Below are 12,863 nucleotides of genomic sequence, written 5' to 3' on the forward strand. Positions count from 1 at the left end.
GGCACTCCAATAAATTATCAAAAAAGGGAGCGAAAAGGCAGAAATTAGAAAAGCACACAACACTAATACTTTAGAAGCACCCAGCAAGGCAGGAAAATCAAAGTCTACTAGTGAGCAAAAGGTTCAGAGGCCAGGCTCCCTCTTGGAGAGAACAGAACACCAATGCGCCCAAGATCACACAGTTTAAGAGGCTTTGAAAAAGTCTTGCAGAGAGTTAAAAAAGGAATTAGTTCAGCTCAGAAAAGTTCAGTTAGCCAGCCTAGGGTCAGCCCAGGTGGTAAGTCGAGGATTTAGTAGTCACCCCGCACAGACTGTTGCAAGGGAGGCTAGGCGGACACAGTACCTTTAAAATGGAGAGGATCCTCCAGCGGGGGCAGTTGTTCCTGGCAACGGGTGCAAGTCACGGCATCGTCCAGAGGAAGAGAAGTTCTCGACGTGGAGGAAAGCTGAAGGTCGTTGCACTGCCAGGGAAGAAACCAGCCGCGGAGTTCTCCTGTTAGAAGGTACTACCCTTTTATTCGCGGTAGTGGTAAATCGTGGTATCCCGGTTGCTGGGGTGCTTGGCAAAGACAAGGCGGCCACGAGATGATCCGCGAAGGAGAAAAGACGGGCAAACTGGTTATCCCCACCAGTCAAAGGAAGAAGACTCCTCGGATGAAGATCTTCTCTGCCGTCTAGAAAAGTGGTGAGACGGTTCAGCAGGGCTCCACCGGTGGTGTCGTCATTGCAGGTCGGCTCAGCTTCTCCCTCCTTGGATTCTTAGGTCCTGTGGCGACGTCTGAAGTTCCAGTCCCCAAAGCCCTGCTTTTATGCAGAAAACCCCCATTCATCAGTCCTAGCTGTCACTCAAACATGCTAAGTGGTGAGCCGGGCGGCTCACCACTGGGCCAATCACACAAGAGTGCGACTTGAGTTGCAGAGGCAACTCAGTCTAGGGTGCCTAAACCCCCCCTCCCACACATTCTGTAGACCCAGACAGAGTGGCACCACTTTTGGAGGCTTCTGTGTGGAAGCCCGCCAAAAAGTGGAACAAAGGGCTCGACTTGGGTTGGAGTTATAGAGGCGAACACAAACGCCATTTTAAAACCGAGTTCTGACAAAAAGACCCGACCGGGGAATAAATATTAAATAAATAACCCAGCGGTATCTTTAACATTGCACCAAAAAGTGGTGCGTTTAAAATGAATGGGAAAATCCCATAGAAAATATTCCGGTGGAATATTTCGCGTGGTAACCACTGCCACCAGCCAGAAACTCGACGAGGGGGGACTGCACAGTGCCCCCTCGAAAAACAGACCCAGGGGCAATCTAATTAACCCTACCAGTACTTCCACAATATGAAGGTGTGTACTGGTTCTGTTCCCAATGTAAGCCTAGTAAAGTCAATGGTGACTTTACATGCCCTGGGAGACAATAGTCAGTCCCAGGGTATGGAGTCTATGTTTGGGGGTCACTATGAGACCCCTGTGTTACTGCACTGAGGGTGCTGTGTAACACACTTAACAAAAACCACATGAAACCCTATATAGTAAAAGACCCCATAGCCCATAAAACACATTACAAAGTCAAAGGATATCTCAAATCATGTCTAAGAGTGGGAGAAAAAGAGTCTCACTCTTAGCAGGAGAAAACAATAAACCCCAAAAATCCAGCAAAGCTGCTGGGGGACTCACTAGGTTTGGGAAATTAGCCTTAACAGAGAATTCTCCCTAACACTCGCCCCCACCCCCCCAGACTAAGGGACAGGAGGATTTAATCCACTCCTGGATGAATCTCATACCTCTAGTTGATGACATACATCCTAGAGAGACCATCAGCATTTTGGTGGTGACACCCTGACCTGTGCTCAATGGTGAAATCAAACCCTTGCAGGCAGATTAACCATCTCAGTAGTTTTGGGTTTTCCCCCTTCATTTGCATCAACCATCTAAAGGGTTGGTGGTCAGTCTGAATGACAAAAGTAGAACCATACAAGTTTGGCCTAAACTTCTTCAGTGCCCACACAATAGCAAAACATTCTCTTTCAATTGTTGCCCACCTTGTCTCAGGATCCTTCAGCTTTCTGCTGATGATGCAAATGGGGTGCTCCCTACCTTTCTCATCCAGTTGGCTAAGGACTGCACCTATACCTACATTAGAAGCATCTGTCTGCACAATGAAAGTTTGGTGATAGTCAGGAGCTCTCAATACTGGTGCTTGGCACAGAGCTTTATTCAGATTTCAAAGGCCTGATTGCACTCCTCATTCCATTTGACCTTCTTAGGGACTTTTGGAGAGGAGATTATATTCAGTGGAGAAGCTATGGTCCCATAGTTCTCTATGAAATTCCTGTAATACCCAGTGAGGCCTAGGAAGGCTCTCACCTGGGTTTGAGTAGTAGGTGTTGTCCAATTGTGCACAGCTTCAATCTTACTGAGCAAAGGCCTTATTTCCCCACCTCATGCCGAAGGTATACCAACTTACTCTGACCAATCTGGCATTTACTTGCCTTTATGATCAGATTGGACTGCCCAAGAGCCTGCAAAACATGTCCTAGATGGTTAACATGGTGTTGCCAGGATTGGCTGAATACTGCAATGTCATCCAAGTATGCCATGCAGAAGTCCTCCATCCCAGCCAGAACCTGATTTACCATCCTTTGGAATGTTGCAGGTGCATTTTTCAGTCCAAAGGGCATAACCTCAAATTGGTATAAGCCAACTGGGGTAGAAAATGCAGTTTTCTCCTTGGCATGGTCTGTCAGGGCTATTTGCCAATAGCCTGACGTAAGGTCAAATGTGCTGAGGAACTTGGCTAAACCAAGTCTATCCACCAACTCATCTGTCCTTGGCAAAGGGTGGGATTAGTGTTGGTGACTGCATTAAGAGCTCTATAATCCACACAGAATCTCAATTCTTTGGATCCTGCCTTTGGTACTAACACAACTGGGCTAGACCATGGACTAGTAGAGGGCTCTATTATCCCGAGATCAAGCATCTTCTTGACCCCCCCTTTGATGTGGGTCCTTACATTTTCTGACATTATATATCCTCTGCTTTTGACTGGCAGACAGTCAGCAGTGAGTATATCATGCTGGCCCCAAGGGGTCAAGCCTGGTGAAATGAGAACAAGGAGACAAACTGATTTAACATAGATTTGCACTCTTCTTGTTGCTCAGGTGTCAGATTTGAAGAGAGATTTACTCCTTCAATCTTTTCATCCAAGGGTAAGCCTCTGAGGAGATCAGGGAGAGCTTCACTCTCTTCTTCCTCTTCTGTTGAAGCTAGAAGCAAGGCTCCTACTTCAGGCCTGGAGACATACGCCTTTAGTCGGTTGGTGTGGAAGACTCTGGGAGCCTCCTTGGGATTGCCCAAGTCCACCAGATAGTTCACCTCTCCAAGTTTACCCACAACCTGGAAGGGTCCCATCCATTTATCTTGCAAGACCCTCTGCCTTGTGGGGATCATAACTAGAACTAGCTGGTCTTGAGTGAACTCAACCATGTTAGCATTTTGGTCATGCCAATGCTTGACCAAAGCTTGCCCAGCTTTCAGGTTATCACTAGCTTCTGCCATCATGTGTGACATTCTCCTCCGGAGACCTATCACATAACAGAGAATTCTCCCTAACAGGCTACCACCCCCAAGTGCAGCGGCGGTCCCAGTCATCCCCGGCAGGGTCCCCATCCCTTTCCAGAGGGAAACACTGTAATGCAGGCCAGCCAGAGCTCTGGGATGGCCAGGGGTGCTGCCTCTGGGCTTGGGCGCCTGTCTCCCTTGTTGGTCGACTGTCCCCAAGTTCAGGAGCTTCCCCAGGGAGTACCGGCAGGGTCCCCATCCTTCCCTGGAAGGAAAAGCTGTAATAAAGCCCAGCCAGAACTCCAGGATGGTCGGGGTGATGGCCCCGGCATTGGGCACCTGTCTCCCATGTGGGTCGACCATCCCCAAGTCCAGCAGCATTCCCAGTGAACCCCCGGCAGGGTCCCCATCCCTCCGCGGAGGGAAGAGCTGTAACACAGCCTAGCCAGAGGTCCAGGACAGTCAGGGGTGATGGCCCCAGCCTTGGGCACCTGTCTCCCTTGTTGGTCGACCGTCCCCAACTTCAGCAGCAGTCCCAGTGAATCCCTGGCAAGGTCCCCATCCCTTCCGGGAGGAAACAAGCTGTAATTCAGCCCAGCCAGAGCTCTCGGATGGCCGGAGGTGATGGCGCCGATCTTGGGTGCTTTCCTTCCTTGTTGGTCGACTGTCCCCAAGGTCAGCAGCGGTCCCAGGGAGCCCCAGCAGGATCTCCATCTCCCCTCAAAGGGAAGAGCTGCAACACAGCCTAGCCAGAGCTCTAGGACGGTCAGGGGTGATGGCCCCAGCCTTGGGCACCTGTCTCCTCTGTGGGTCGACCGCCCCCAAGGCCAGCAGCAGTCCCAGTGAGCCCCGGCAGGGTGCCCATCTCTTCCCAGAGGGACAAGCTGTAACGCAGGCCAGCCAGGGATCCAGGATGGTCGGGGGTGATGTCCCTGGCCTTGGGCGCCTGTTCCCCAAGTGGATCAACCGTCCCCAAGTCCAGCGGTGGTCCCAGGAAGCCTCGGCAGTGTTCAATCTCTCCTCAGTGATAAAAGATGTAACGTGGCACAGCCAGAGCTCCAGGATGGCCGGGGGTGATGTCCCCAGCCTTGGGTGCCTGTCTTCCTTGTTGATTGACCATCCCCAAGTTTAGTGGGCATCCCAGGGAGCCTCGCAGGGTCCCTCCCACTCCGCTGAGGGAAAAGTTGTAACACAGCCACACAAGAGCTCCGTGATGAACAAGGTGCTGCCTCTGAGCTTGGGCGCCTGTCTCCCTTGTTGGTTGTAGGTGCCAAAAACCAGCAGCGGTCCCAAGGAGCCCCGGCAGGGTGCCCATCCCTTCCTGGAGGGAAATGCAGTAATGCAGGCCACCCAGAACTCCAGGACAGCCGGGGGGTGCTGCCTCTTGGCTTTGACGCCTGTGTCCCATTTGGTAGACCATCCCCAAGTCCAGAGACTGTCCCAGTTAGCCCTGGCAAGATCCCCATCCCTTTCCGGAGGGAAAATCTGCAACGCAAGCAAGCTAGAGTTGTGGGACAGCCGGCGATGCTGCCTTCTGGCTTGGGCACCTGTATCCCTTGTTGGTCGACCATCCCCAAGTTTAGCGGCGGTCCCAGGGAGCCCCGGGAGGGTCTCCCCCTCCACGGAGGTAAAAGCTGTAATGCAGCCCAACCAGAGCTCTGGGAAGGCCGGAGGTGCTGCCTCTGAGCTTGGGTGCCTGTCTCCCTTGTTAGTCGACTGTCCCCAAGTTTAGCGGCGGTCCCAAGGAGCCCCGACAGGGTCCCCATCCCTTCCCAGAGGGAAAAGCTGTAACACAGCCCAGCCAGAGCTCCGGGGTGACCGTGGGGGTGCTGCCTCCAAGCTTGGGTGCCTGTCTTCCTTGTTGGTTGACCGTCCCCAAGTACAGCGGCAGTCCCAGGGAGCCCCGGCAGGGTCCACATCCATCCCTGGAGGGAAAACCTGTAACACAGGCCAACCAGAACTCCAGGTTTGCTGTGGTGATGTCCCTGGCCTTTGGTGCCTGTCTCGCATGTAGGGCAACCAACCCCAAGTCTAGTGGCAGTCCCAGTGAGCCCTGGCAGGGTCTCCATCCCTCCCTGGAGGGGAAACCTGTAACGCAGGCCAGCCAGAACTCTAGGATGGTTGGGAGTGATGTTGGAATGTGGGAAGGTAGGACATGGGTAATACATTGTAGGGCGATATGCGCAAGTCAGACCTCTTCCGATTCCCACAGGTGTCTTCTTTTCAGAAATGCATGGAGTTTCCCGTTTTCCTTGGTGGCTCCAACACCCCAGGCCCAAATCTGTGGGTTGTCCACAAAACCAAATCCAGTCTTGCCCAGGGCGTTTGATGTACTAGTAGTTTAGCCTTTTCCCTTTACATCCAAGTATGTACACCCACACATGTGAGGTGACGTTTTCATCGTGACACCTGTGGAAATGTGGGGAGGTAAGAGATGTGTTGTTCCCGGCGTGTTTCAGTGGTTTCCTGGTGGCAAATGTCTGAAAGTTGAGTTTTCTCCCCTACATTTTGGACTTTGCCGGCCCTTGTGGGAAATAAATTCTAGGACGAGTCACGAAAGTCAGACCACTTTAGATTCCACAGGTATCTTCTTTTCAGAAATGCATTAGGTTGCCCGTTTTCCTTAGTGGCTGTGTCACCCCAGGGCCAAATCTGTGGGTTGTCAACAAGACCAAAAACCGTAAAAATGTCATCTTCCCAGGCCCTTTGGTATACAAGTGGCTTAGTATTTTCTTTTTGCGCCCAGGTCAGTGCACGCACAAATGGGAGGTACTGTTTTCATCGGGACACCTGTGGAAACATGGAAGGGTAATAATGATAATGATGTATTATTTATATAGCGCCTTTATCAAAGTGCTTTACAGAGCACATATTTACATACAATATCACCCAACCGAAATTGGTACTCATTAATTGACCTCGGAAGGATGAAAGGCTGAGTTGGCCTTGCTGGGAATCGAACCTGCGACCTGCAGATCACGCTCAGATCGCAGCAGCGAGCGCTCAACCTGCTGTGCTATCTTACCAGATGTAGGGTAGGACATGTGTTGTTGCCGGCGTTTTTTGGTGGTTTCCTGGTGGCAAATGTCTGAAAATTGTGTTTTCTTCACTACATTTTAGACCTTGCCAGGCCTTGTGGGTAATAAATCCTAAAGCGATTTAAGCAAGTCAGACCTCTTTGGATTCCCACGGGTGTCTTCTTTTCAGAAATGCATGGGGTTCCCTGTTTTGCCTTAGTGACTGCGACACCCCACGGCCAAATCTGTGGGTTGTCCACAAGACCAAAAACCATAAAAATGTCATTTTACCAAGCCCTTTGGTACACTAGTGATTTAGCGTTTTCCCTTTGCGCCCAGGTCAGTGCACCCACACAAGTGAGGTACCGTTTTTGTCGGGACACCGGTGGGAATGTGGAAAGGTAGGACATGTGTTGTTTTCTATTGGTTTTGATAAAGTTTTCATACATTTACTACTGCACTTTGTTATACACCCTTTCATTTCCCAAATGTAACCTACAATTAGTTGCTGCTTTAGGCACTGTACACTTTTGTAACCTGCACAAGTCACCTATCCTTCAAAAGGTATGCTTGTGCTCTTTCAAAAAAAATGAATCCTTGCCACTCTTCACCACATTTGTTTTCCTTATTTTCACATGCTAAGTACATCTGTTTAGGCTGTCAGCATAATAATCCTCTATACCATGGCTCAGTTTTAGGCTTGTGATATTGCTTGGTTTGTGAAACATTACAAATAATGTGTGATTTCCTAACGAGATGAGTCGGGGAATGTAGCGGTGCATTGCTTTTCTCAATATTCACAGAAGCCATTAGCATACAAGTCCAATGATGTCCAGCACATACCTTTTTTTCTATCATTTTTCAAAATCTGTCCACATTATGAGAATTTTACCCACATAGTTGTTGCCTGACCTTCACAAATGACCCCTTCCTAAACTTCGAATCTTGTCTACTTTTCAGAAATGCATGCCTTTCTGTCTTCCCATTCAGCTTTCCTACCCTCCTTTTCCATTCTGTCCAAGCATGTCCAATTGAAACAAATGGAAAAATTGCCTACCTCTCACAAAACTGATGGTAACCTTATAAAATATATGTTTATGTTTCCACTCAACCTATTCTTAAAGCTTGGAAAATGCCGAATTCAGAACAGCAAACCATTTGTCCCTAGCCCTTACATGGAAACACTGCAGGCTTCTTTGTACATTATTTTTGTATTTTCTGAAAAAACTACATTTAGTCACTTATTTGTTATTTTCTCATACCCGCCTACAGAAAACAAGGAATCCTTGTTGCCGTTATGACCGCCTACATGTGGGAAGAAAAGGGTGCAAATTTCACCTGGATATCACTTGTAACAAAGAGGTTACAAGCGATTAAATGCGACATGCCGAAATGTTCAAAAAGGCGCTCAGTACTGGGAGCAAAAACCCTCAACAGTTAAGGGGTTAAGGGCGTGCCTAGTTTGAATCAATGTTGAAATTAAGCCTTGTCTATTTAACCTCACTTGTATAACAAGCACTGGTGTGCAGGGCAACGATCATGTGCAACAGGCCTGCTGGGCACCCCCACACATGTAATTTAGACCAAAGCCTATGCCTTTCAATAATGTCAACGGCCATGGACAAGTCAATAAAAGCAATGTAAACAGGTTTAGACTTTTCCATGGCTTCACTTTTAAGCAATCCCAGAATAAAACTGTTTGGGTTTGTTCCCGTGCCATTCAAAAACCCAGTTTGATAGAGGTGCAATCACTTAGCCACCTTAGCCCAGGCTAGTAAATCCTGTAGTAGCAGGGATGCAAAACCTTTCGAGCGGGTGTCCAGCCGGAGTAAAGGTCTGTAATTAGATGGGTTAACCTGGGGACCCTTTTTATGAATGGGAAGTGTTATTGAATTAGACCAGTATCAAGAATCTTCTTGGTTGTGAGGACTCTGAGAGAAATTGCCAACAACATATTTGCTCAGAGGTCTGTATTACCTTTCAGGACCATATTAGACAGGTTGTCTGGCCCTGGTGCCCTGGAATTCTTAGTGCGTACAATCAAAAAACGAAAAGATGTATAATCTAGGTCAAGCATCCAGGGACCTTCCATAAGCAGAGGGATCTTGGCTAAATCTCTGCTCCCATCATCATCTATGTTTCGGAAGTGCTCTGTCCAATTAGATTCTGAAATCAGATTTACTTTTGCGTAAGATTGGGTCTTGATGCAGCCATTTATTAGTCGCCAGAATTCCCTGGCGTCTTTACTGACCAATAATTGGATAATTTTCTACGAGTCCTTAATTAACTCTTTTAATTTCCCTACACTGGACGACATCAGCGCCCTTAAGCCCACGCACCACTTTCCGTAGTTCCCTCTTTTTATGCTGCACTTCTGGGTCATAATCATGTTTGTGAACAACCAAGGGCTTCTTTTTGGATTAGAGCATTTGTTCATAAACTCTTTTCAATAAAACATTATACGGGACACTTTCCAGCAATGCATATAAATCATCATTGGGGTACATGTTAAACAAGACTGTATTAAACGTCCTTATGTTGTGACTGCTCCAGGATAGGTATTTCCCCCCTTGATTTAAATCCAGTTCCACTGGATACAGCATTAGGTCCACCACTTGAATCGCTACCCTCCATTTCAGGTAAAGCGGAAGGTGATCACTGGCCATGGTCGGCACAATAGTCGGAGACACAGTGTTAATAAAGATTTCCTCAGAAACAAAGAAATAATCCAATACAAAGGATTGAGATCCTCTGACCCAAGTATATTGGAGGGAGTGATCACACCCAACATGTTTCCATTTACAATACAGAATCCCCACACATCCATAGGTTCCAACTTGGCACTACCACGTTTTGCCACAGAGTTATCACACACACGCTGACCATCACCACTTAAGATCGAGACACACAAGGTATTCAGGTCTCCACAGATAAGGATTGAGTTTGAATTTCTCAGCAGTTGCCAATTAAAGATCACACTCTCAATTGCATCAAAAGTATCATTTGTCGAGACCTTTGCGAATTCCAATGCAGGTTTAGTATTAGCATGTATTCTAAATTGGGTAAACTGCAGCATCCCACTCTAGATCCACTGCTTGTACAAATGCGTTTGGTTGCGCATAGGGGGTAACTAAGACAGAAATATCATTGCATATCACAAATAGCAGGTGCGACGCGTGACGCCCTTTCTCCCCTTTATGTGCTGGGTTTAATAGAAGTGTAAAGCCATCCAAAGTAGGCACTTCCCAGAGCCAGGTCTCCTGTAGGCAACATACTTCTACAGCAGTTAAATCCAAGCTTTCCTTATGGAAAAGGTGGGCAGAGCCCCTACAATTACAGGAAATTCATTTAATTTATCTACTCGATATGGTGTCAGCTATTGACAGGAATGAGAACCCAAGGTGGTCGTTAGCTAACTCCAATTTGTATTATCTTTCAGTAAATGAACAGCCTCTGCCAAACTCATAATCTGCCTTTACAAACCATCTTCTCCAATGCATTTAATCTGTAATGGGGGGGGGAGTAGTGCTGAAGCAAGACAAAACCTGTTTTTCCGCTGGTCAGCATCAGCTCCTTGTTTGTTTATCACCGGCGGTTTTGGCAAAAATGTAGCAACATCGAATCCCCAAACTCTGAAGTAGTCAGATGCCGGTACTATTTGGTCCAGAGCTAAACCGAAGTACAGGTGGAGAATATCTGACCGACAATCATTGCACAATTCGACCTGGGAGATGTCCTTGGTATTGATGTCATGTTATGTTGACTTATACCACACACTGTTAATACCACTCGGGCAGTCTCCAGGCGCTCATGTGGCTCTGCAAGTAAGAGGGCGAGGGCGGGTTAGGGAGGGTATAATGACAGGATAGGTCCAGAACCAGGAGAAACTTGCGTCTGTGTGTGTGTTGCTTGTAGATGGGCTGTTTGTGTGCACTGGCTTGTTGTATCTGTAAGGGTGAGGCCCAATGCCTGGGTTGTATGTGAGTGTTTGTTATGCTGGGTGGGTGTTTGTGTGTTTCATTTGTAGCTTGACTGGTAGTTTGGTTGTGTGCACTGGCTTTTTGTATTCGCAAGGGAAAGGTCCAGTGTCTGGTTGTTTGCTGTATGCGGGTGTTTGTTATTTTGGGTGCATGTTTTGCGTGTGCCAGAGCTGGAACCATCTTCAAAAAGCGTAAAACATTACCCCTATTTGAAATGAGGATTGGTTCATGGTCCAATTGTGGTTTCTCCAGAATTAAGCAATTGGAGGGGCCCAGAGCAGAACAGACCTCGTTAATCTCCCTGGACTTATTTGGATCTTGAACCTAAATATTGGCATAGGGAGGGGTTGGGGCTGCTCAGTTTGTAGTGATTGGTCATCAACGCCATTACGACTAACAGGGACCACAACAGGGCCCCTTTGGCCCATGCCCCCAGAGAGTCTCCAGTGTCTCTTATTCACAAGTACTTGAGTTGGTGAGCCTGTTTGAGTTGAAGTACATATAGCTATACGAGGAGGATTTAGCAGTAGAATGGCCACCAGTCGTCCCTACTTGGATGTCAGAGTCTGGCATGTCTGCCGCCTCTGGGCCAACTCCAGGGAAGACACCATAGGATTGGTTCTCTATTAACGAGAGTCACAACCTTTTGAGCAAGTACCTCATGGGGACCACAAGCAGGGTTTGAAGTAGCAGCCTTGTTGGGAGATAGCGGGGTTGAAAGATTGCGCACACATTTTCTTGAGCCCTTTGAGGAATTCTTGCGGTGTGGCCATATATGGTCATGTCCTGCCTGTCTGGAATTTCCAGAGGCGGCGCAAGTCATGACCAGATCTAGCCAGTGTTAGTGGGATGTCTGGTTTCTTCCTTGAATCCATCTCTTAGCAGCATTGTGTGTTGTCCTGCTCCTGGATTCCGAGAGCAGAGAACAGGCGCATGGTACGGAGCATGGGACAGCCACAATTCTGTGGGTGCACTGTTTCACAACTGTGTACCTGCATGCACACTTTAGTGAATTAGTTTACTCACAGAATGATGGTGGGTTTTCACTTGGGTGTTGGCAGGGCATATGCAAGTGGAGGAAATGTGTTTGTAAATGATCTTATACCAATTATTTTATCATAATATCACTATAACATTGTTAAGTTAAATATTTGCTTGTGTTCCAATGAGAGAATCTCAAAATTGAGGGTTTTGAGAAAAAAAGACAGAAGGGGCTTATCATGGCCATATATACATTTAGAACTTGGAACTTTGGCATATGATGATTTGGCAATGCACACGTTAATTCCAAGAACAACAAAGATAATGCCTAGCCACTGTTAGGGTTAGAAAGTGTGCTCTCAATGACTGTCATTAGAAGTTGTTTACAATGACAATGGGCACCCAATGTACACATCTCCTTGCAGATGTGCTCCTTGCAACCACAGGCAATGTAGTACAATATTTGGGGGAAGACTTTGACCATCGTGTAAGCAGGAGCTTATGCGGGGAATTCCTGATTGCAACATTTGGTTGCAGGCATTATTTTTTCATCCTCGTGCAGAATAAACTTGGATTTCAAATCTGTGCAAATTCTGCCATTTGCTGATAACTTAACTCCATAAACGACTTGTTTATTTTCCAGTTTCGCCAACTATGCAATATTCACGTGACGATATATGCATGTCTATTTACAAAATCTGAAACCTACGGACACGTCTGTACAATTTCAGTCTTACCACAGGCAGTTTCCCATTTCGAAGAGCTGGTTGGCATGGCAGATGCACTTCTGAAGGGCGGGGCAAACAAAACAGCAACCAACGTTGAGTCTGCTCGCACGTGGAACACACCAAATATACCTTTAACAGAGTCTTCCACAGCTCTCCAAAACAACTGCGATTCTCCAGTTTTATTGACTGTCATAAAGGAGGAGGCAAGTTCTGAAAATCAGGTAAGTCTGCGAGTATTTCCGCTCTGCAGTAGATAAGCGCCCTATGTCAGTGTTCTAGTAAATTCTAGATTTGCCCCACATCTTGCTCTCTGTGCATTCCTTTTGTGTCTCAGTCTATCTCTGTGCATCTCCGTCTCTCTCTTCCTCTGTGGGCGAGAGTTGCGTTATAATTTGCTGGCCATTGCTGACAATAGGGCAACTAGAGAAAAAAGAAAGATATTGTAAAGGACGCAGCATGGACAGAAGCATATCGGCCTGGCATTTTGAGACATGCATTGTCATTGTATGTTTCCCGAAGGAATATCTTCATCACGCTGAAGGCACATTGTCTGTATGAGGGAAGGTACAGATGGCGTGGATATGCTCGGCCAGAGATTAG

At 47.5% G+C, this 12,863-nt stretch overlaps 1 protein-coding gene across 1 annotated transcript in view; it reads left to right on the forward strand.

Moving 5' to 3' along the window:
• Positions 1 to 12,863, forward strand: part of BEND6 (BEN domain containing 6) — an 886,671-nt gene that overhangs the window by 378,641 nt on the left and 495,167 nt on the right. The window contains exon 4 of the mRNA XM_069606174.1: positions 12,267 to 12,484. Coding sequence (XP_069462275.1) covers positions 12,267 to 12,484 — 218 coding nt within the window. The remainder of the gene's footprint in view (positions 1 to 12,266; positions 12,485 to 12,863) is intronic.

This window comes from Ambystoma mexicanum, chromosome 4p (assembly GCF_040938575.1).
Source record: "Ambystoma mexicanum isolate Mex_15411 chromosome 4p, UKY_AmexF1_1, whole genome shotgun sequence".
In the NCBI taxonomy this organism is placed as follows: domain Eukaryota; kingdom Metazoa; phylum Chordata; class Amphibia; order Caudata; family Ambystomatidae; genus Ambystoma; species Ambystoma mexicanum.